The following is a 25,753-nucleotide window of genomic DNA, read 5'->3' on the forward strand; positions in this document are numbered from 1 at the left end:
GGAGCTTCTAGGCAAGTTCTTGAACCAGCTGAGCGCCGGTCCAACTAGGCTTGTAGGGAAACATTTGCACATTAAAGCGTCGTTTTCCGTATTCAGGGCCATCTTCAACTGGATATGGTACACATGATCGATCGAATCGGTTGTTCCGTCAAACAGAATAAAGACTGGCATAGCAAACTTCCTTGGATGCGGGGCATTCAGGATCTCGTCAGTGAATGGTGAATCAACCGTCCGAGCCGCGGATCGGAGTGCTTCATTCTCTCTTTGGCGCCCAGTGGTAGCCCTGTGAGCTACGGTTCTGCTCTCTGAACCGCGATGAGTGATTGTAGCCATGGAGGGCCGGTAGGACGGATCGAACGACCGTTCCTCTATGAGCTCTCTTTGCCAAGGCGACGCAACTTGGCGGCGATCAACCTCTATCACCTCCTCTCGGTTGAACCTTTCCCGATGCGGATCGAAGGTCATGGCTTCGTTCTGTTTGATCTGCTCATGTCGCGGATCAACGTGAGTCGATCCTTCGTAATCCTCAACTCGACGAGCATTTGGCGGCAAATCATCCATCCTCCTTTCATCACGGTAGAGAGCTGACTGATTGTTCTCGTCCTGCTCGCCTTGATGCGCGATATTAGATTGAACACCTCCTTCACCGGCCGGAAGTGGACGCGAAACCACGGGTATTTGCTGATGTTACATTCCAGCTTTCAATTCTGCATTCTCTTTTTTGAGAGCCTCGATCAAGTTCATCAACTCCTCAAGCTTTGTTTGCTGGACAGCCTCCATCGGATTGGAGCTTTCACCTATCATTATTCCTGAACGGAGTAAAGGCATTAATCTCAAGTTCGTGAGTAGATCCGAGCTTCGTGAGTGGGAATTTTTCAGATCTGGTTTCGAATTCTCCGAATTATGCTCATGGTTGACGAGATCTGAATTGTCCGAATTCTAAATCCGTCAGATCCTGCCACAATCGAACAACTCGTTGTTGCGTAGATCTGAAGCCACTTCTGCCAAAGCAACATGAACTAAAATTCCTCCAGAGTAGGTCACAATCGCTCAGATCTGGATCCAACTCCCAAAGATCGAGTTTCGTTCCCTCGGATTGGTCTGAATCCACGCGATATTAATCAATGATCAATCAATCTTCCACGATTCCCACAGACGGCGCCAATTGAAGATGCAAGAGATTCCTCCTCTCTTTCTTTCTCTAGAACTCTTGCATTTCAACCCCAAAAAATATCTCCCCCCTTCTACTCATTACTTCTCCTATTTATAGATATTTACAAATGTCGATGGACTGCTGGATCTAGGCCCGTTCCTCTATGAGTTCTGGTCATCTTTGATGGGCTAATTCGCGTTCGGCCCATATGGCAGTGTCTTTCTATGGGCCTGACCCATCTGTACGGACCAGATGTCGCGTTTGCAAGTCATATCCGGCCCATGCCACTTCGGGCCTCCTCAGTCTCCTTTATCATTTGACTTCGGAGAGGAGAGGAGTCTCTGCACCGTCAAAAGATCTTCGCGCCAGGGGCAATTATGTCATTTCAATATGTTTGTCTATTGGAAGTGGTAACAATGGAACGAAGGAGGAACAAGTGCGTGACGTCAAAGCGGGGGTTAGCATTACGACCCTCGTTTGGTTAGTATGAAGTTGATACGAAAAGAAACAGAATATTTTTAAATTTGTTAGCAGTTTAGTTAACGTGAAACAGAAAATTTTTAACAAGTAATTTTCTCGCAACCGTTTAATTTTTCTCAAAATGTTTCTTACAAAAAATACAGGAAAATTTTACTTTCCCATAAAAGTGACACCTTCATATTTTAGTTTCCTATTATGTCCATGTCAATTTCTTTACAAACTTCATTAATAGATTAATTCCCTTTTATTGTTTATTGTAAATTGCTTATATAATAATGTAATACTATTTTGATTGTATATAATTTTACACGTGCATACAAAATTAAAATTTTATTCTATTTTTTTCTTTCCATAATTAATAATGGTTTAGAGTGATATATATATCTAATTCTAATTTTTCACCCAACACTCTGCTTAAATTAATAGTGTCTCTACGCGTACAATTTACAATTTAATTGTACTTTTTTATACATAAACTTTTCTCGACTTTAGGATTCTAAGTAATTAGACGTAGCAAACTAATTTAATTTTAATTCTACATATATTAGATGTATCAAACTAATTTAGTTGAAGCATTGCATTGTATTTTGTTTAGGCTCAACATTTTTTTTTTTTTTTATGACTAAAAGTATATATATTAACTTCAATCATTTTTCCTAAATATTTTTTGGAACAAAATTTTTTATAAATTAAACTTGTACTCATAATCACATATATAAAATTATTAAATATCAAATTCATTGGTTCATTTTGAACTTAAAATTTTAATTTTGTTCATAATTCAAAAAATAGAGCAAGATCTCAAAAGAGTACAAAATAATCTTATAATTAAAAAGATAATTTTGGTAACTGTAATCTCCTTCTTTTCACTTTAATGCTTTCCAAACTCACAAAATAATATTTTCTTCTAATTTTCATGAAAAAAAATCTTAGCTAACCAAATGGACGATGGAACTCGATTTCTTTTTCCTATCTTTCACTCTCATTTTCATTTTCACTTTAACTTTCCATTAGTATTTTCCGTCTAACCAGACCCTAGGAAAGAAAAGACGAGAAAGGGCAAAAAAAAAAAAAGGAAGCGGAGCTCTCGAGAAAACTGATTACGAGTTTTGACGGTCCAGCAAGCGGAGCTCTCGAGAAAACTGGTTCTTTACCTTTCTATCGCTTTTCAATCACCACAAAAGCTGCCGCCGCCGTCACGGCCGCCGCCGCTAAAGAAGAGACAGGACTTGGTCGTCGTCTAAGTTCCAGTGACTACTATTAGTGTGTGACAGCGTATGTACTTTCATTTTCTTAAGGAGCACTGCAGTACCTGACCGCATAATCTCTCAAGGTAAAGCCTCTGCCTTTTTTTCCCTCTAATGTATTATTATTATGTTTATAGAGTTTGTTATCTCTGTATTGTATTGTAAATGTGATCCCAGAATGGTATTTTGTCTCTCATGTTGACATGCCCTCTGAAATTACAAGTCCTTTAACCTCCTCTTATAGTCTCTCTCGTTCAATAGAGATTTAAAAAAAAAAAGTGTTCCTTTAAGAAAATTATATAAAAGCTAATAACTTTAAATGCTTTCACCCACTTACTTTGTGTTGGTGTTTTCAATTCTTTCGGGTAAGAACACCATAATTTTAATGGCGCGGTTGGGATGCATGGCTGTTGAACCCACTTGGAAACGCATTTATTTTGAAAAAATTAAGCACTTTTTCTTTCTTTTTTATTTATAGTAGAGATTTCGAATAAAGTTAAAATCTCTATGACAAGAGTTGTTATATCGTAGGTAGCTGTTTTTCACGGGACAATTTTATTCATTTTTATTTTTTCTAAAAATAATTCCTTCTTTTAAAAAATTATACTTTTACAAATATAATAACACTCCATTCAAAGGCATTATTGTAAAATTAGTTAATAAAGTGCTTTACACAATATTTACCAAACAAATTAAAAAGTACTTTAATTGTGAAAAGTACTTTATATAATATATCAACAAACATCAAACATGTTTTTTATTAACAACAAATTTGTGACAACTATAGTGATAAAAATGCCTTTTCTCATTACAACAGCAAAGGCCTAGTAAATTGTTGGTAAATATGCTTCAAATGACATTTAAGATATAACTAATACTGAGTTACTAGCATGCCATGAGATAATTAATAATTTGCTAAAAAATAATTAATTAAATATGCAACTTGATATTTAATTAAACATGCAAATTAAAGCAATAAAATAATAATAAATAAATAAATAACCGAGACCGAGGCTAGTATTAGATACTATGTCCTTAAGACAATTTACGTCCCGCATAGTGCTGAAAGACTCTGTGGCATTTGTCTCCCAGGATATAACGGTCTACATTCACCAGTAGCATCACTACAAACTCGTGGATACGGCGAACCTCCTCTGTGTAATACTTTCTTTGACTCAAAAAATGCATCTATATTATAAAAATGATGAAATCGGTCCAACTCAAATTAAATTGCTCGGACCAATTTTAAAATGACTCAGTGAAATTATATTATGGTCTTGGGTTAGGTTTAAGTCTAGAGAGGGAGAGAATAAATCAAAGACTTGAACGAATTGCAAATGGCAACCGAAGGAGGTATGTATAGAAATAGAAGTGCCTTTTTGGATTGGGTATGTTTCTTCATCACTGGATACAACCATTTATATGTGTCTTTTCATCACTGGACACAACCATTTATATGTGTCTGATCTTCACTAGACACACCCACTGCAATAGATTGCAATGGTTCATATTGAATAGGTTATGTCTATTGATTTTGAGTTGCATCTTTTCATCCCACAACCACCCAGTGATCACACATGTTCAGTACAAGGCATCAGTTGATGACTAATGAAACAATTTTCATTCACAAAATCTAACATAAAGAAGTACAAAAGTGCTTTAAATGACCGCTCTTTAGGTGGAAATCTTCCATGAATGCTTTCTCTAGGGTAATAACATTCCTCACATGAATTTCATGTTATTCTAGAGGCTAAGAGGAGTAAGAAAGTTGGAGTATCACCTATAGTGATATAATAAGATAAAGAAAGCTTAGGTGGTATGCACATATATATAACGTTGACTAGTAGATGTACCTATAATATATATTTATATATGCATGTTTAAAAAAGCCCTTCTTGAAACAATAGGTGAGTGTCAATGAGGTAACAAGAAAATATATTAAAAAATGGATATAAGAAAATGTATAACTTGGTATATGAAAGAATTGAAAGAGAAACACCCCATTTGATTGGAATCAAGGCAAGGAAAGGATTATGAGAATGTTTCACCTATGCTATAATATTATCAAACTTAACCGCCTCGGTGTAATTAGAACCTATTTGCTTCACGAAAAAACTTGTATGCTTTTTTATTAAGTCATTAATAGTCTTAATTAAGTCATACGTCACCTATATATATTTTTTAAAATAATGATTTTGATAGATTCCCATTTCTAGCCTTTGGATTTTGAAATTGGTAGAAGTAAATCATAGACGAATGTCACGAATCTTTTACCAGGTATAGAAAATTTCTAATTTTCCTATGAAAAATAATGTGGTTTTATGTCAAGGCAAAGCAATGATATGGGTGGTTTAATGTGAGAAACGCATGGAACTTTAATATGTGAACTTAATTTTTAGAAGTTGGGCTCTAAAACACTTATTGAAAGATGTTTTTTCGCACAATGTTCTACCTATTAATCACCACACATTTTCCTCACGTGTGGCATTCTTTTGGTCCAACATGTTTTTTATTTTAATTAACAAGGTGACGGTACTTTGAACTCAAAACCTAGCTTACTCTGATACCATGTTAACCACCATTTACCCCAAAGGTTAAGCTATTAGAAAGGGTGTAACTTAAATATTTAAATTTTCTAACAATACCCACCCGTCCTTCAAACTTGGAAGGCGGTGCTTTTTTTTATTTGTCTATTTTGTGCAATCGTCTCATGCTAATTAAGACAAATTCTTCATAGTGAGAATCAAGGAGCAATCTTAGCCTAATCATACCTGATCTTCTTTGGAAATATTGGAATTTGAATGGGAATTTCCTACTCATTGAGGAGACCACATCTTGAAGCAAAGTTGTAGAGTCTACTCAACTGAGATCATGGTTGTCAAATTATTTGAACTCTTTTATCCATTTCGAGCATTATGAAGATCACAGGAAAGAGGTGGTATAATCCATTTGTTATGTCACTAATATCTAGCATTTAGTGACATATTGACATATGATTCAAACCTCTAGCCTATGGAACAAATTTCATAAATATCTATGACCCTGTGCTTCAAAATAGAACTATTACCAAGAAGTAGATTAAGCAATCGAAACGTAAAATGAAGACTGAAATTATACAATACATGATTACTTAAGGTCCCATTTGCTCTTGCACTTGCCTTTTTCTTGTTCTTATTCTTGGCATTAGGTAGGCCAAGGCATCTCACCTGTCTAGATCAGGAAGAATTTTGCCTCTTAATTTTGGGCTTTGTACAATATTAACAAGAAAAAATATGCCCTTTCACAACCTATATGAACCTTTGGAGCTAAAATATCCTTTTTCTTTATTTTCTCTATTTCAATTCCTTCCTTTAAAGGAGAAACTTACATTCCTATACATTGCTTCCCAAAGAGTCCAGTTCATTAGAAAGTAAAAATTGAGGCCATTTGATTTATTTTTATTTTTACTTTTTTAAAAGCTATGGAGCCTATTTGAAAGGTAAGCAACTTAAGGAGCAAATCACCTACTGAGAATTCTACTTCCGTCGCATTACTCTTTTACAATTCCATCCCTCTCAGAATCAAGTGGAACAAGCAAATTATGGGTTGTCATGGCTTTAAGTATTTGTTGTTTTAGACTAGTCAACTACTAGAATTAAATAATTTAGAAAAGAGAAACAAAGTTGCCTGACTGGTGGCAAAATTGGATGTTTGGATGGAAAAGTATGACCTCTTCCTTTTCTTTTAATTTTCCAAACCAAGAAACATAAACTAATTGGAGAAAATTTTGGGAGGATTCAGCAATTTTAAATGTGGCCATTGGTTGCATTAATGCTTTGGTAAAAAAATTGAACTTGTTAACTAACAAAAATTAATTAACGTTAAAGGCATTCGGCAAAAAGCATTTACTATGAACTTTCCAAAACCACTATTAATATTTCTTTTTCCTTCTTCACTTGACCACAGGCCGGCCAGACTTGGATGTGCCCTCACAATTGGTTGTACCCTTGTATTCAATGACCTATCAATTCTTCTCTCTCTGTCTCTGTCTCTCTTTTTCTTCTTCTTCTTTTTTATTTTTATTTTTATTTTATTTTTATAATTTTCTTTTTCTTTTTTCGGTACACTTTCTGTGTATGTCAGATTGAGGAAGCCTCAGCATCATCATAGTCGTCATCATCAATCCATAATCATGTGAGGGACAATTCTGTCACTCCATCTCTTTTCTGTCTCTCCTGCGTGCGAGGAGGGAGAGATTAGTTGAGTGATGTCAATTAGGGCAATATTTATGCCGTAATGTGGGGTATCCTGATTGGGTGATACGGGTGCTACTCAGATGGTAGTAGTAGGAAAGTCGTGTTTACGGAAGCGTGTGTTTGTGGTCGGGGTGGGGCTTAAGGTGGCAATAGGCATCTGAGACTCATCTGTCCAGCACGTGTCAGAGGTCTCAAAAAGGGTGTAATCTTTTTTTTTTTTGATAAGTAAGATTTTATTAAAAACGCTAAAAAGGGGAGCGGAGCCCAAAGAAACAAAGGGGCCAAAGGGTGCCTTTGACCTTCAAAGAGGCCAAAAAAACAATAATCTCTTCCGTAGATCTATAATCTCTCCCTGAAACCCAAAAAAAAAAGAGTAGAAATAATAGAGAACTTAAGCATAGAGCCAGACTTCTTTTTTCCATCAAAATATCTCCTATTTCTCTCTAGCCAAATACACCACCAAATACAAAGAGGCGTAGCCCTCCAAGCATCCTGAATGAAAGCCCCAACAGAGACGCCTCTCCAAGCCTCAATCAACCCTCTAGAGGAACAAGGCATAGCCCAATGGACCCCAAATAATCCAAGCATCAAATCCCAGCAGTCTCTGGCCATGCTGCAATGTAAAAGGAAGTCATTAACTGTCTCCTCATCACACAAGCACATATAACTATGATTGACCACCACCTGATTTCTCCTTCTCAAATTATCTTGAGTTAAAATCTTACCTAGGACGGAAGTCCAAGATAAAAAGGCGACCTTGAGGGGAGCCTTAGAACACCAAATAGACTTCCAGGGGAAAGGGTCTTTGGGAACAATCGAAAGGCACCCGAAAAAGGACCTAACCTTGAAATGACCCTGCGAGTTAGGAACCCAGAACCAACCATCCGACTCCCCAAAAGTGATCACCTGGCTATACAGAAGCTCCAAAAAACGAGAAATATCCTCGATCTCCCAATCCTAAAAGTGCCTCCTGAACTGAACATCCCAAGTCAGTCTCCCGTTATCAAGGTGATAACAGTCAACCACCATGGCCTGTCGGTGAGAAGCAATCCTATAATGCCGTGGGAAAGTGAGAGCAAGAGGAAGCTCCCCACACCAAAGATCCTTCCAAAAACTGATCCTCCTACCATCCTTGATCCGAAAACGAACATGCTTGCAGAAATCATCCCAACCCCTCCGAATATAAGTCCAAACCCCCAACCCCCTTGGACCACGCAACACAAGAAAGCACCACCCACCACTGCTTTCCCCAAACTTACTCGCGATAACTCTCCTCCAAAGCCAATGCCTTTCAATTCCAAACCTCCAGAGCCATTTACCAAGGAGAGCCTTATTGAAAGGCAACAACCTCCTTAACCCTAAGCCTCCACACCGAATTGGACAGCACACATGATCCCACCGAACCAGATGATACTTGAACTCCTCCCCTCCCCCCCCCCCCCCCCAAAAAAAAGAAAGTTGCACTGCAATCTCTCAATTCTCTCCGCCATTGAAGAGGGAATCTGAAATAGAGAGATGAAATAAGTAAGAAGGCTAGAAAGGGTGCTCTTAATCAGAGTAACTCGACTCCCCTTGGAAAGGTACTGCTTTTTCTAACCCGCCAACCTCCTCTCGAATCTATCCACAACCGGATCCCAGCTCCCCACACATCTCGAAGGGGCTCATAAAGGCAATCCTAAGTAAGAAATGGGAAAAGAGCCAATGCAACATCCCAGGATCTGAGCTAACATCTCAATCTCAGGGACATCCCCACTAGGCACAAGAAGGCTCTTGCCAACATTCACCTTAAGACCAGAAACAACTTGAAACCAAATCAAAACGCATCTCAAATATCTCAACTGGGACGCGTCCGCATCACAAAGCACTAGAGTATCATCCGCAAACGTCAAATGGGAAATGTCCAGTTGACTAGCAATATCCCTGCCCACCCGAAAACCTCTCAAAAAACCCAACTCCACAGCCCTCTTCAGCAATCTGCTAAGAGCCTCCATCACAAAAAGGAACAAGAAAGGAGAAAGCGGATCCCTTTATCTCAAGCCCCTCGAGCTAGAGAAAAAACCAGTCGGAGCTCCATTCACAAGGACAGAGAACCGAGTGCTAGAAATGCAAAAAAGAATACATCTCCTCCAACGCCCACCAAACCCCATCCTCTCCAATAAGTAGAGAAGGAAGCTCCAACTGACATGGTCATACGCCTTTTCAATATCCAGCTTGCAAAGAACGCCCGGGACTCCGTTATTCAAACGGGAATCAACACATTCACTTGCAATAAGAATTGAATCCAAAATCTGACGACCTCCCACAAAGGCATTCTGAGAGTCAGAAATGACACCATCCATAACCTTCCTCAACCTAGAAGCCAAGACTTTCGCAATCAACTTGTAAAAACATCCCACCAAACTAATAGGGCGGAAATCCCTAACATCCATTGCCTTCCCCTTCTTCGGGATAAGAGCAATAAAAGTGACATTCAAACTTTTCTTAAAAGAGCCCTGAACATAGAAAGCGTGAAAAGAGCCCATCACCTCCTCACGGACCACCTCCCAACACTCCAAAAGGAATCTCATAGAAAAACCATCAGGACCAGGGGCTTTATCCCCATTACATCTCTTCAAAGCAGAGAAAACTTCCTCTTCTGAAAATGGCTCTTCCAAAACAGAGCAGTCCTCACTCGAAATAGAGTCAAAGTGAAGCCCATCAAACAAAGGTCACCAACCAGCTGATTCAGTGAACAACTTCGAAAAGTAATCAGAAAAACCCTTACAAATCTCCTCCTTTTTACTGAACAACACCCCATCCACCCGAATCCTCCCAATGTGATTGCCCCTTCTGTGAGCATTGGCAAGTCTATGAAATAATTTAGTGTTATTGTTACCTTCCTTGAGCCACAAAGCTCTAGACTTCTGTCTCCAAGAAATCTCCTCCATCACAGCGATCTCAGCAAACCTGACACTCCACCCTTCTAAGCTTCAATGGAACCGTCAAAAGACCCTGACTCTCCATCTTATCAATATCAGCAATCTCAGAGAGAATCCGATTCTTCCTCCAGGCCAAATTACCAAAAACCTCTTTGTTCCAAACTTTGAGATCATTCTTCAAAAAACGCATCTTGCCTGCCAAAGAATAACTAGGAGTGCCAACCACTCCATACCCAGTGCACCAGGATCGGACTTGCTCCAGAAAACCCTCAGCCCGAAGCCACATATTCTTAAATCTGAAAGGGGATCTTCTGCTACGCAGCCCCCCACAATCCAGCATCAACGGAACATGATCAGACAAAGGCCGAGCCAATGTGGCCTGAACAACATCAGAAAACTTCTCCTCCCAATTACTCGACAACAGGAATCTATCAAGATTAGAAAGAGTAGGAGGAAAACGACCACTGGACCAAGTGAAAGGCCCACCCACCAAAGGCAAATCAAACAAACAAAAGGCATCAATAAACTCTGAGAAGGACATCATATCAGCCGTCCACCTGCCCCCTGTCGACCTCTCAAAAAAGGAACGCACAACATTGAAATCCCCCCCAATACACCAAGGCAGTGACCATCGCCTACAAATCTCTCCCAACTCCTCCCAGAGCAAATGACAAACACAATCCTCCGAAGGCCCATAGACTCCAGAAAAAACCCAACGAAAACCATCCTCCACCATAGACAGAACACAGGACGCCGAGAAAAGCCCAACCTGAGAGTCCAACAAAGAGATCCACCGATTATCCCACAAAATCAGGATACCACCCAAAGAGCCAATCGCATCCAAAGCAAACCACTCCACAAATCTCCCTCCCCACAAACTTCGAACAATCACATCCGTCACTGAGGCAATCTTGGTTTCTTGCAGACATACAAATGACCACATGCTTTCCGAATCATCGATTTCACCACTTTTCTTCTAGCCGGATCATTGAGACTCCGGACATTCTATGAAAGAATTTGTAGCTTCATAGGGAAATAGTAGAGTTGACGGTCTCACCCCTCCTTCCACTAGCCCTCTCCTTAGCCCCCCTCCTCCTCCTTTCATAAGTAACGAGAGTCAAGGGGCTCGGATCCCCGCTCTCCTCTCTCTCCACTGGGATACTCCCCATACTACCCATTCAATCAGCAAACTGAGCATTAAGAACATCAATGAATAAACTTGTCGCCTCCTCCATTCGATCCTCAAAAGAAACACCCAAAAGGGAACCAATCTCAACTCCCTTTTCCCTCACCTAATCATCCTCCAAATCAGCCAACCCTGCATCAAACCCCGTCCCTTCCGCAAAAATCCTATCCGGTCTAACAACAGCCAAAGGGGTAAGCAAATCAAAATCAGACTCGCATCCGTTCCACAAAACCATACCCAAATCCCCGTGAACAGAGGAACACGACCCATCCTCCCCATTCTCAACAGATGACAAGGATGGAGAGTAGTTAGAGAGCGTGGTCCCAAACACCTCATCTGCCAAAAGATCATTCTGCTTAATATGAGAACCCTTCGAAACAAGATGAGCCCTCAAGTCGTTCAAAAGCACAGCAGCTGAAACATCATCAATCTTGATCTTGACATCCTGGCCCACACACACAGTAATTCCATCACTGCTAACATCACAAAACCGAGAGGATCCCATCTCAAACCACTGTCTCCACCATGCCTTTTCTCATAAACAGGCACTGGCTCCCTTTCAAAAACCGGAGACAAGCATTTTGAAATAGAAGACACCACTCAAATTTTTAGCCCCAAGCTCCTTTGTGACACCCCACAAGGGTGAGAAGAGGAAGAAGAAGGAAGAGAAGGAGAATGATCATACGAAAAAAAAAAAGATATACCCGAACCAAAGTCGAGCTGCGAACACGGAATCCACTTCTGTTTTTCCTTTCTAGACCATTTTTTGCGAAAAGGGGGAAATAACACTTTCTTCTGCATACGATGTCCCTACACAAGCCCCTTAGGACGCCGACCTCTTCTAGATCTTTCAGGTAAATCACCGGACGGATGATAGACAACGCCTTCCATAACATCACACAAATGCCCAAAGCGGTTGCCCAACACTGCCCAGAAAAAGCATTGGAAGAACCCAGTCCTCCCTTCATTTCACAGCCTAAATCAACAGGTCCTTGACCATGACAAACAACATTTGATGGGTGGGCCGCTTCACCCACAAGATGACAATTTGCCCATATCCTTCAAACCAGACTTGTCAACCACAGGCCCATAAGAAGAGAGGGAGTTCGATCCAGAAGCTCTAACCACCAGCCCATTATTAGGCCCAACCATAGACTTAACCCCATAAGAGGCCTTCACATCTTTCGGAGCCCAAGATTTTGAAATAAAAGGGGATGCAGCTGTCTTCCACTTTGAACGGCCAAGCCCTCTGCGCGTCAAGGCTCCCCCTCCCACACGCTTGATTGACATGAGAAACACCACGGTGACGCCCCCATTTCCACATCTGCGCGAATGCTAGACGGCCAAGCCCGATGAGACCTCCACCCTTGTGCCTTTCCCGGGATCCCTCTTGCCGGCGACGATCAGGCCCATCCGAAGAGCCTTATTTCCTTCTCAAAGTGAAAAGTCTTCTAAAACATTCCGAATTGCGCATCTATAGATCATCCCTCCATTCCTCCCATCTCCGAAACTCAGCCAGACCCTTCTTCCCCATAGAGTCCCACCTTAACCATTCTGTCTCCTTCAGTAGGGGTGAACCATCTCCTCCTTCCAAACTATCCGTCGTCGACACAAGGTCAGGAGGCTCCTCTTCCCACACCTTCACTTTGTAACAAAACCGGTCATCGTGAATGAAAACAAAAGGAGGACAAACCTTTCCATCAGACATTGTGATGCGAACCCTTTCAGCGTCAATTGCTTCATCAGCATCCACCCAAACGAATCCATCGCACAAATCACCGACCGTCACAAACAGGGAATGACTCCAAAGATGAAGAGGGAGACCATACAGCGTCACAATCTTCAGCCCTTACCTTTCAACACCTCAGAACACCCCACCCTAAAACTCCAAGATTCCACTCGTAATGTGGCCGCCCCCCGAACACGGCGACCTTCTTTGAGCACAGGAGAAGCCTCTGTCGAAGATGGGAAATGAAAAAGCAACAAAGAATCTGGCAGAGGAGAAACCACAACACCGGAGGAAACCTTCCAAACACGAGAAGCCCAAGCCGCGATTTAAGCCCTATCACCCACATCCTTGTCGAACTTACCCACCAAACACGATCGAAGGTCCTCTTTTCTTCTTCCAACCGAATCGGTATCCAGAAAAATCGAATGCCCTCGATAAGTGTTTGCAAATCTTACAGTTCCGCCTTGAAACAAATGGGGCAACCTAGCAACATCCAAGAACGACCACATCACCAGAGACCCTCTATGCGCATTTGATCTCCACCTAGACTATTACAGTTAGTGATGCCCTTTTTCTTTCTGGCCTTTTCTCTTTGCATCTAGTTGTGTTGATCGTAAAAGCAGCGATTTGGGTCTTGGAGGGATGAGGAGAGAATACTTACAAACAGATTGTGCAATCAATGCGGTAATGTAAATTATACTCTCTCCTAGATTTGTTCTCACACATGTTGTTTTGGGGTCTTGAATTCGTGTCTTGGCTTTGGTTCTCTATATGGTAGATGCATATGTATTCAAACCATTGCAGATTTGGATCTTTTGATGGATGATTCTAAAAAGGGTAACATTTGCTATATATACACAACACATATAATTTACAAAAACATATGGAACATTATTACTCTATCGCATCTTACCACCACCACTGCCAGTACTAGTTCATTTGCCCACAGGCTGACTCTGACACATGCACACACACATAGTGAAGAATGGGCATCATATTTGTCATCATAATAGTAAACGTCATCTCTATCCAATGAGTTGGATGCAATTTTATTTCTGTCATAGCTGATGATATAAATACATATGGCAACCTAAATCAACAGTGCTGAGACAAGCCCCCTCTTCTTCTTTGCTTCTATTCTACTTCATGGTTAGTTGTTACCTTACCCCACTGTCTGACAAGGTAAAGCCGCTGTCTTCCTTTTCATCTTTATGTTTTTCTTTTCTCCATTTCCGATTTAGTTCAATTATTAAAATGTTTCTTATTGTTGTTTGATCTCTTGAATCTGTTTGAATGGCTACACTATATATATATATATATATATATGTATGTGTGCGCGCGTGCTCTGATTGTGATCTCAGAGAAAAAATTTCCGTCAAGTTGCTATGGTCCTTGAAATTTATCTGCCTTATCTCCTGTTCCTTAAAAATCTCCTTTTCTTTTTCCCTCAATCTTTCTTCTTCCTTTCCCTTCACCTGCCTCCTCTTTTTCTCAGCTCTTCTGAGTATTGCAGTAAAAAAAAAAATTCTACCAATAAATAAATAATTTCAAAACTTTTACTCATATGTATGTGTCCAACTTTTGTAGTTCTTTCATGCGTCACGAAGGCCACACCATTATTTTGAATGAAAAAAAAAAAATTTGTTTAGGGAAATATTCAATGCATGCTGCCTTTAGAAGGAAATGAACTGCCTCACATGACTTTAATTTTACTCTCCTTGACAATTTAATAGTTTCTTAGTTTCTCATGCTTAATTCTAAATCAGTGATAAAGAAAGGTAATGCAAATAAAAGAAAAACAAAGAAGAGTAGAAAACCTGATTCACTCTGATCTGATTAGAGCCTATTTGTTCCATGAGAAATCCTTAATGTCTTTTGGTCAAGTCATTGATTATTTCCAAATTAGCATTCTTAAATGTATCCTGTGTCATCAATTTTTAGTTGAAATAATGATCTTGATAGAATCCCAGTTCTTTGAATTTTCAGCCTTCATAAAGTAAACAATGGATCGATTATTACCTAGTATTTGGGCTTTTTTAATCTTACTGTGGGAATTTATGTGATTCAATGTCATGAGGAAGCTATAATAGAAGGTTCAATGTGGGAAAGTTCAATGTATGGATTCATGCAGTAAGTTCGGCTGTGAAATACATACTGACAAAGGCTTTATCATGCAGTGTTATGCCCACCCATCCTCCACAGTAGAATGAAAACATTTGGCTTTCAGTTTTGGTTTTGTTTTATGTGTGCTTGTTTTATACTATTTAACAGCAGTTTCTTTATTGTGAGCATCAAGAAATCTTATTTTAATATAATGGAATGGGAGAAACGATTTGCATCACCTGCGTGCCTGGTTCCTTAGAGTGTGTAATCATGTGTAAAAGCTTTTTTTTTTTTTTTTTTCCGTGTGTATGGATACCACATCTTGAAGCAAAGTTGTAGTTTGTTCATGAGATAATGATTGATTGAAACCTTGCAATTCAAATTATTTGAATCAGTTGACCTTTCTAGAGCATTATGAAGATTACATGTAGTAGATGGTTGAATAACTTATTTTTTAATCAATATTTAAAACCATATGTTTCAAATCCATACACTACGGGTAGAATCTTATCTATATTGAAAATCCTGTGCTTCAAAATTCATTACCTACAAGAACTATCAGTGATTGTTAATAGGAAGGAGCCCATCCTTTTGAAAATCTCTACATAATCAAAATAACATGCACATCCTAATGTTGGTAGAAACTCAATATAATGAGTCCCAATCCCATCAACATATCGGAAACAGTAATTTCAAAGTAAAAGCCCCTTGGTGGACACTCGGTTGTCCTATGCAATTAGTATGCCACTATGCCCAATCCCATCACTGTATCCAGAAACTTATGTGATCACTCGAATGCAAATCCTTTAAAATATGACTGAAATAAGGTTTTGGTTTTTTAAGATGAAGAAGGATATCATTTATGCATGGCAGCTGGTCAAAATATACATTTTCCTTAGATCTTGCAAAAATTCCGGCATCTTGACCTTTTTGGTTTAGTCACTACTGAAACATAAGGCATTGTTTTCAATTTGTAAGGTGGTAGAGACGTCATGCTTCATCATTTCATTTTAGCTGGAGGCTTTGGTGCCTTTAAGTTTCTTAGTAAAATTTGTGGTAATGCAAGAAAATGGAGGACAGCTCCTTAAGAAGAAAGAGTAAGTTACCTTTTGTCAGTACTCAAATTTTTTTTTTTGGGTCATAAAAGGCAGTGGTTTAGGGTAACGTTTGGTTCTTTGAGCAGTACAAATGTAGGAAAAATAAGTGGGTGGAAAATGATAAATGATGAAAAGGGTAAGCTTACTGTCGTAGTGATACACAATAGCTTTAGTAAAATTGGAGAATACCTTCTATGGTTTGGTCTTATGGTGGCTAATGTTCTGTAGTGCTGTAGGTTTATGACTTAAAAAAAGGGGGAAGACAGATTGTAGGAGTTGTTGATGAAAGGGATGGAATTGGTTTGGTTTACAAGTGATAGACTGTAAGAATTTCAGAAAATAGGTTTCACTGAAAATTCTATACACCAACTAATTTTATAATTTGTGTTAAACTAAAGGCGAGAAGGTGAGGAAGAAAGGTAAGGGTTGATGTGGGCTTGGTCAGATAAATTAATGGGATGCAATTAAGTGCATATTAGGTTCATTCCTGAGTTGTTCCAGGCACTGTAAACACTAAACGCTGATCATTAACTTGATTTCATTATTATTATTATTAATTAAATTTATATGGGTTTGGGTTGCTGGTTTTAAGTGTTAGATAAAGGGAGAAATTGTTTGAACTTTCAGTAAAAAGAGTATTCTGTACCTGCTAAAAGCCGCATTTATAGATTCAGTAGCATACATTGACCTATTATACAGTCCATTAATTACCCTTATAATCTATGTCTAACAGATTCAAAAGTAAACTTACCTATAGGAGGATTATAAATTAAAACTCAAATCAATGATAAGGTCCCAAACTTTGTATAAAGTACTACTTACCCTTTTCTTGTTCACTTGCTTGGCGTCATGTATGTGCTGAGACAGCTCATCTGACCTGAACCAGAAGAGTTTTGTCTGTTAATTTTACGTTTTGTGGATGTCGCAACTAGAGAATGTATGCCTTGTCACAACCTAGATGCACCTTAGGGGCTGATCATCCTCTTTTTGTTTACTCTATTTCAATTCCTTCCTTAAAAGGAGAAGCTTTTAATCCTTTATGTAGCTTTTTAAAAGGGATACCCAATCAGAAAAGTAATTAAGGAGGGCATTAAGTTATCATAAAATGAAAAAAAAAAAAAAAAAAGAAAAAAAGAAAAAAAAGTTTAGGAGGCTATTTGAAAGGGAAGTTACTTTAGGAGCAAGATGTTACTCAAGGATTAAACTAGACGATTAATCTTGGTAACATGCCCTACCATTTTGGTCTCCTTTGGTTTCATAATGCATTCTTCTAGATTATTTTTTAAAGAAAGAAAATATGATATATTCTGGTGATAGCAATTATCTGGGATTTGATCCCATTAAAGATCTTTTTTATTTTATTTTATTCTATTTTATTTCTATATAAATTCCAGCCTGTTCTAAATTTGTCTTGGAGTACAATTAGGTGTTCTTCCAAGTCACCAATACGCTCTCATGTCATCCTTTTGTGTATATTTTGTAATGGTCCTCTTCTTATTTTGGACATGTGCAGAGAAGACCTTAGAGTGAGCACATTCCTGGGATGGTTGAATGATGCAAATAAAGAAAGGTGCCTCGAAAAGTATCTTGTTGTTCAATGAATTCAAGATTTATCCTTTTTTTCTATAAAGTATTAATTAAGTTCTGGAAATACTAATTGTTAGCCTAGGGAAGTTGTAAAATGTTATTAATGGTGTGTGGGTTTTCCAAAAGGCATTCCAGGAGAAATCAGGAGTCATTAGTAGTTATATTATATAAGGGGACAACTCTCTCTCTCTCTCTGTTGTAACAAATCTTAAATCAATATAATTTTGAGATATTTTCAGATTATTCACTTCTCTTAAGGCTTTTCCCAATTTTTTTTTAGAAATCTAGGCTCCAATGGTGATCCAATGGTGATTGGAGTAATTCTAGTTTTTCTTGCTATTGAATAAAAGACTTTTGTTTACTCTATTTGCTTCATTGAAGTAGCACCAATTGGAGATAAAAATGAGAGAAAATTGATTAAGATGGTTTGGATGTGTATAGAAAAACCTTTAAGTGTGCCACTTAGGAAGAGTGCATGGTCCACATTGAGGGTAATGTTAGGCGAAGGGGAATGCCAAAATTAACATGGGTAGAGTTAGTAAGGATATGATAAAATGTGGTTTGACTGAGGTTATGACCATAAATAGAGCAGAATGGCATGTAGCCGGCCCCAAGTAGTTGGGACAAGGCTTTGTTTGTTGTTGTCGACCTCTTGTTATTTTGCCTTCTTTCTGATGAACTAGTTGTGATTTGCACACACAATAGTTTTACTTTGAGTTCCTAGTGTAGGATTTTGGATTAATTTGTCAAAGCTCTTTAATTTGTTGAAAACATTTTGAAACAGTAGTTCCGAAGTGCATGTGATTGCAACCCATGCGATTGATTATAATTTGCATCTTGGAACAGGAGAGTTTAGAAAATTTATTATGTTAGTATGTATAAGGAATGCATTTATCATTGTAATGCATTCAAAACTAGATATGCATTTTTTTTTTCATTAAGATCACAGTTGTCATATTGTAGATTTTCCTCTGTTGTGTTTATTGCGATTTTTTATTTTTGAAATACATTACTTATAGTGCCTTTTTTCTTCCATATTTAAATTATTTATGATGTCAACGGTTGAATTTGGTGGACTATGGTTGAACTGCTCTGTGTAAACCTGTGTTTTTTATGTTGTAGACATTCTGGTTCTATTACCATGGTGAAACATATTGCTCAGTGGTAGCATTTGATTTTTCAGGACCAAATTCTAGAGCACACAGCTGTTTGCAGTCCTACCTTGTTGGAAATGCTTGAATCAGTCATGGGCTTTTCCTGATTCTTGGCTAGTTCAAGTGTTAACTCACATTACTACAAATAGTTTAATCTCGATCAGTATGGAGTTGGTTATAATATTACTTTTTGAGGAGCAATAACCCTTGGGGATGAAAGAAAAGGTAAAAGCAAAAGGAAAGAAAAGGTGATTGGCCAGTTTTGCAATACATTCTCTACCTTAGGACTGATTACCACCTATTTAGCATTTCCGGATCCGATTAATAAAAATGGCTGCGAATCAAGTCTCCATTGATGTTCATGATCACGGAATGACTCTTGATGGGCAAAAGGGAAGAGTTAGATGCAATTATTGTGGTAAAGTTATGAGTGGTTTCAACCGCCTTCGTTACCATTTAGGATGGGTAAAAGGAGATGTATCTCCTTGTGTGGAAGTTCGTGCAGATGTGAAGGAACTAATGAGAAACAAACTACTTGAATCAAAACGAGAAAACTTGAGCAAGGAAGTTGGGGAGTTCTGCCACCCAAATCTTCTTTTGAAGAGGAATTGGTCTCCTCACTCAAATGATGATGGTAATACGTTGGAAACCACTCAAACAGATGGGTGTGGGAGCAAAAAGCGGGCTAATGTGAACTGTACATCAAAAAACAGTGAGATGGAATCCGTTTCTTCTTCTAAGCGAAAAATAGGTTCCCTAAGAGCCACCAATGCAATAGAAGATCCGTTGTCACGGGAAGCTCAAAAATGCATTGGTAGATTCTTTTATGAATCTGGAATTAATTTTAGTGTTGCAAAATCTCTTAGCTTCCAGAAAATGATTAACGCCACCCTAGCTTGTGGTAAAGCTGGATGTAAGATCCCCACTCCTCAGGGGTTGAAAGGGTGGATCCTTCAGGAAGAAGTAAAAGAGATGCAACAGTATGTGAAGGAGATCAGGGATTCATGGAAAAGGACTGGGTGCAGTGTGATATTGGACGGATGGATCGATGGGAAGGGGCAAAACCTGATCAATGTTTTAGCAGATTGCCCACAAGGCCCTATTTATCTACGGTCATTTGATATTTCAGCCTATGTTGGAGATGTTGATGCCTTCCAGTTGTTTCTTGATGAAGTTATTGGGGAGATTGGGGTTGAGAATGTGGTACAAATCATTACATATTCTGTATCAGCCTGGATGGAGGCAGCAGGTAAGCAATTTATGGAAAAACACAGGGCAGTCTTTTGGACAGTGGGTGCATCACATTGCATAGCACTGATGTTAGAAAAAATTGGAGCCATGGATCTTATTAAAGGGGTATTGGAGGACGCCAAAATCATTACAAAATTCCTTTACGGTCATGCCGCAGTTTTAGAGCTTCTAAGATATCATACTCGTGGTTGTGACCTAGTTATGCCCTCCAAGATTAGGTCAGCGATGCCCTTCTTGACTCTAGAGAATATCATGGTAGAGAAGGCGAACCTTAAGAAAATGTGTGTTTCTTCTAAGTGGAATACGTCAATCTGGGCTTCTAGCATAGAGGGGAAAAGAGTAGCTAATTTAGTGGCAGGCAGCTCTTTCTGGTCTGGAGCCACTATGGTTTTGAAGGCAACGATCCCACTGGTGCGTGTTTTGGAATTAATCAATGAGGATGACAAGCCAAAACTTTGTTTAATATATGAAACAATGGATCAAGCTAAGGAAACAATTAAAGAGGGATTTAGGAACAAGGAAGCGAAGTACATGCCGTTCTGGGAAGTAATTGATGAGATTTGGAACCAGCATCTCCACAGTCCTCTTCATTGTGCTGGTTACTATTTGAACCCAGTTCTTACTTATTCAAGTGATTTCTCCGTTGATGTTGAGGTTTCCAGTGGCCTATTGTGCACCATTGTCCATATGGTGGAAGATAAACACGTTCAGGATCTGGTTATGCTACAAATTGATGAGTATCGAAAGGCTAAGGGTGCCTTTGGTGAAGGAAATGCCATTGATCAACGATTGAATGTTTCTCCAGGTTACAGAAATCTATCGTGTCCTCTTAATTGTTTACATCTTTATCTAGTTTGATTCATCTCTAAATTAAGACTTTGATTTTGTATCCTCTAAAATTTGTCTGCAGCCGAATGGTGGTCCAACTATGGAGGAGAATGTCCTGAACTGCAGAGAGTGGCCATTCGAGTGCAAAGCCAGACATGTGATGGTGCTTCAAAATATGGGCTCAAGAGGACGTTAGCCGAGAAGCTGCTCACAAATGGAAGGAATCGTATCGAGCAAGAACGATTGACTGATCTGATATTTGTTAATTATAATACGCAGTTGCGGAACTTCAAGTTGGGTCTTATTGATGGTATGGTGATTGAAGAAATTGACCCAATGGATGAGTGGATTGTGGATGAAGCAACAGGCATGGATGTGTATCGTGGAGATGCAACCACCACCAGTGGAGGGGCTATTAATGGAGCAGGGCCTTCTACTTTTCATATAAAACAGGAGCCAGGTGAGTAGATATTTTAAAAAGAAAGTGGAAAAATGAGAGGATGGCATCATATTGTGTTACACTCGCAAAGGTAATTTTACTTTTTGTTTCCTTGGAAATTCCTATTGCATTATTCAATTTTTTTTTTTTGGTAACTATACTTTTTGTTTAGTTGAATATTATATTCGACAACACCTGCAGAATTGGGTTGAGTAGCTTGTGTCTATCCAGAAGGATAGATCTTTTTGATATATTCCTTGGTATAAATCTTGAATTCTTACCTCCTCCAACAGAGGTTGCATATTATTTTGGGTCAAGCGTAGAAAGTACCCGTAAAGCATACTTATATTGCATATCACACTCTTCACATGCAAAAAAACACTCATAAAGTTTTAATTTGAGGGAAATAGATACTCTGACAAATTTAAACCCTAAGTTAACTAAATTATCTTTATTAAACCATTTTATAAAATATATAAAATAAATATTTTTGTAAAATGACTGAAAAGAACACTATTGGAGGATGACCCTCACGTGCAAAAAAATACCCATAAAGTTTCAATTTAGTGCAAATAGGTTCCTCTGACAAGTTTAAATCCTAAGTTAACTAAATTATCCTTACTGAATCATTTTATAAAATATATAAAAATAAATAATTTTATAAAATGATCGAAAATGGACTATTGGAGGACACCGAAAATGGACAAGTAAAGATAAAAATATAAAATAAAAATAAAAGTATAAAAGAAAAGTAAAAATAAAAAATAAAAAATAAAAAACGAAAATAAAGTGTAAATTAAAGAAAACAAATCTATTTCAAACTCTGAAAATCAGTGTACACTAATATTGGAAAAAAATTCTATTTTTTTTTTTTTTAACTGTGTTGGTGTGAAAAAAAATAAATAAAGAAAAAAAAAAAAAATTAGTTGATTGTATACTGAAATCTTAAAAAATTCAAATCCTTAGTTTGACAAATTTTCAAAGTTTTTTAAAAAAATGTTTAGAGATATATATAGAGAAAAAAGTTTATATATATATATATATATATATATATATATATATAGCAATGTACACATAACATCCCTATTCCATGAGATTAGTAGCATATATATCCCTTTGGGTATTTTCGGAAGAGTAAAAGGGGCAAGATGGGTATTACAGCACTAATTTATGTCAGCTGAGATATTTGCACAATGTGAAAATATTAAGAGTATTTTTTGCACATTTTTTTTAAATAAGGGATAAAAGTACTACGCGAATTATACTTTAGAAGTGTTTTTTGCACTTGTCCCTATTATTATTTTTGTATGAAACTATGAAAGTCACCAATTCACTATTGGGATTTAGACAACACTCATGGCTTCAAGATGAAGCACCACCCTACATAATACCTAAGTCAAGGCAATCTTTCTCAACATGTGTAGTTCTTACTCTTCAAGCGCGCACTTTTCATTCCATGTGACTTAAATTTTGTCGATTTTGTACTTCTTTTGTTGAATTCGCTCTTAGAATAATACTTCGAATAGATTAAGAGTGCCAGGGCAGTAGGATGGTGGAGGACAAATTTGTCATTTCAAGTTCCCCATGCTTTTCACACACTATATAATATTTGAGTGAATATTTTGGGAAATTTTCACTGCTTGACAAATGCTCCCAAGGCCAAGTCCACATCAAAGTTTTGAGAGAGAGAGAGAGAGAGAGAACAGGTAAATTCTGCAGATGCAGACGGCGGTTTGGTTAGTATTTTTATGTGTGTGTGTGTGAGAGAGAGAGAGAGAGAGGTGGAAAATTTTGCAGACGGCTGTTTTGTTGTCAGTATTTTTATTTAAATTATGTGTGTGTGAGAGAGAGAGAGAGTGTGTGAAAATTATGCAGATTCAAAAATAGTTGTTAGTATTTTTATTTTAAAGTATGGGAGTGGGAGCAGAAATGTGATAAAATAGAATGGGGTTGGAGTTTATGCGGGCGTCGTTTACGATAGTGGTTTTGCGACTAAGCATTAAAGTATCCTTTTTATCACTGCTAACTTCTCTGCATAAACCAACAATAAAGCACCAACTTCTTTATTTTATGTGTGTGTTTATGTATGTGTGTATAATATTTTGTGTCAGATAGGTAGTTTAATTTACAAAATTTGGTCAATCACATCAAGAACACATCTGTATTTGGGATTGAATAAGTCGTCTCTAAGATACGGGTCATTTTTTGTAATCTCTCTCTTGTCCTTAAGTACCTGAATTTAATAATGTAATTAAATAATTAATTATTATTATTATTATTTTTTCATCATGCCAAGTATAGAAATTTTCATTGCATAATTTTTTTTTTTTTTTTTTGAGAAAAAATCATATATATTTCCTCTTTTATTATTTGAACTGGGATCTATCTTCTAATATGACTATAATAATTTCTCTTACTTTCTCACATGAGTTAAAGCGTTTGATTATATTAACTTTTCACGAGGTTTGGATAAATTATATACAAGTAAAATGTTTGATTTTTATTATTTTTATCTTCCTGAGATTTGATGTGTGTGTTCAACATACCCTTACTGATAATAAAAAATTTTAAAATAATTAAGTTGTCATTTTCTTGTATTAAAAGACATCAATAAACCTTATATTTTGATATGAAATGACAAAAATATTATGAAATGTCATTAAAATATAAAGTATCAATTTTCATATTAATTTTATATTATTATATTTTACAAATACATTTCCTTGTGTTAAAAGACCTCAAAAAATAATATTTTCTCGGTAAAAGAATAATAATAAAGAAATCTAATAAACAATATTTCCATCCACTCCAATTTTTTTTCTTATAAAATTTGTTTTTGGGGACCAATAGTGAGAGCAACGTGTATTCAGGGGCGAAGCGGAGAGTCTTTTAAATATTGGGTCAATAGTAAAATTATTATACTGAGATCAATATTAAATTTCAAATAAGAAATATTTTGTTATAAGTTTGTCTCTGTCCTTTTTACAAATTTGAAAATTAGATAAAAGAATAAAATAAGGGAGCAATGTTTATCCTTGTATGGAACTCTCAAGACAAAATGATGTAAAATAGTCTCTGTTGGAAATTGCAATAGTGGTCAAACATCATTCCTCTATCACCTGCGTTGACTTTGTCGACTGATTGTAAGAAAGACACTATTTCGCTGACTAAAACAAAGAAAGGAGGTGCGATGGTGTTGTTCAAATTATAATTTTTCTTTTCAAATTAAAAAGGTATCGAAATTTGACTTAAGCATTGTGTCAATGTTCACTCTCACACTATTTATTGATTATTAACTTCTCCATAATATTTTGGAAGAATTAAAAATAAAAAATAAAAAAGTAAAAATATGAGTGAATATTAGTATAATTATTAGTGTTATCAAAGCCAATGAGCTAACTGGTGACTTTTTTTATTATTATAATTTTTGCTCTGGAAACAGGTATCCCTATATCATAAAGTATATGAGTGCATAGTACTAGTACAATTATTAGTCTTATCAAGTTGTTGATGGTGATTCTCTTTCTAGGCCGAAGGAGGAGATTTTGGTAAAATGGCGAAATTTAACACTGCCCCCTCTCTAGTAAGTGGTAAGCAATTATGAGGAATGGGGTAGATCCGTCCTTTTCTGCATATGGTCTTAATTATGGAGTACACATTGGAGTCATTTCTTCTATCTGCATTTTCCAGTGATACAGCAATAAAGTTGCTCCAACTGGAAAATCAAAAACCACATGCCTCTATAATACCAAGTAAAAGCGCTTTAATTTTCAAAAAAAAAAAAAAAAGGTAAATTCGCTTTAACAACTGTTTTTGTTTACCAAAATATCGAAATAGGGTTTGGTAATTTTTTTTTTGTCAGGTTTTGAATAGATGTCGTTTGTTGCAAGAGTCCAAACCGAAAATACCAAATTGATATTTCTCAAGACCTGTTTGACGATGGATTTGTCTCTTGTACGATGTGGGTATTTTATTATAAGGAAGCAAAACACTATTTGATAATTTTTGTTACAATTTGAGTAGTACCATGTTTATTGTCCGAAAAAAGGTCCAAATCCAAAACAATACCAAAAAAAACCCTCTGAATGAACTTTTTTTAACCGCCCATTTTTTGTTTTTCCAATTTTGCATAAATTTTTAACAAACATATTTTCATATTCATGCTTCCAAAAATCTTGCAGTAAATTTTTCGTTACCAAGCATATTTTCAAATTCTAATCACTAGTAAACACACTTCAGGAAAAAAAAAAAAAAAAAAAATATTGTTTCTAGTTTGAAACAAAAAAAAAAAAAAAAATAGGGGTTAAAGTCATAAAAGCTCCCTCAACTTTCAAAATCGTGTATAA

General features: G+C 37.3%; 1 protein-coding gene across 3 annotated transcripts; it reads left to right on the forward strand.

Annotated features, from left to right (window-relative positions):
• Positions 1 to 2,644: 2,644 nt before the first annotated feature.
• Positions 2,645 to 21,697, forward strand: LOC132282933 (uncharacterized). Of its 3 annotated transcripts, none has more exons than XM_059784777.1 (4): positions 2,645 to 2,966; positions 3,973 to 4,038; positions 18,919 to 20,945; positions 21,051 to 21,697. In XM_059784777.1, exons 3-4 carry the CDS (start codon positions 19,220 to 19,222, stop codon positions 21,434 to 21,436), a joined length of 2,112 nt encoding a protein of 703 aa, XP_059640760.1. In that variant the 5' UTR covers positions 2,645 to 2,966; positions 3,973 to 4,038; positions 18,919 to 19,219; the 3' UTR covers positions 21,437 to 21,697. The 3 variants fall into 3 exon arrangements, with proteins under 3 accessions (XP_059640760.1, XP_059640759.1, XP_059640758.1); XM_059784776.1 differs by lacking the exon at positions 3,973 to 4,038 and adding an exon at positions 17,662 to 17,718; XM_059784775.1 differs by lacking the exon at positions 3,973 to 4,038.
• Positions 21,698 to 25,753: the final 4,056 nt, after the last annotated feature.

This window comes from Cornus florida, unplaced genomic scaffold (genome assembly GCF_030987335.1).
Source record: "Cornus florida cultivar Cherokee Brave unplaced genomic scaffold, ASM3098733v1 CherokeeBrave_3.0.0_Hap2_Chr11, whole genome shotgun sequence".
NCBI lineage: Eukaryota > Viridiplantae > Streptophyta > Magnoliopsida > Cornales > Cornaceae > Cornus > Cornus florida.

Coding starts and splice junctions, on each gene's coding strand:
- LOC132282933 (XM_059784777.1), top strand. CDS start 19,220: ATGGCTGCGAATCAAGTCTCCATTGATGTTCATGATCACGGAATGACT. Junction 20,946..21,050: donor ACGATTGAATGTTTCTCCAG/GTTACAGAAATC, acceptor ATTTGTCTGCAG/CCGAATGGTGGTCCAACTAT.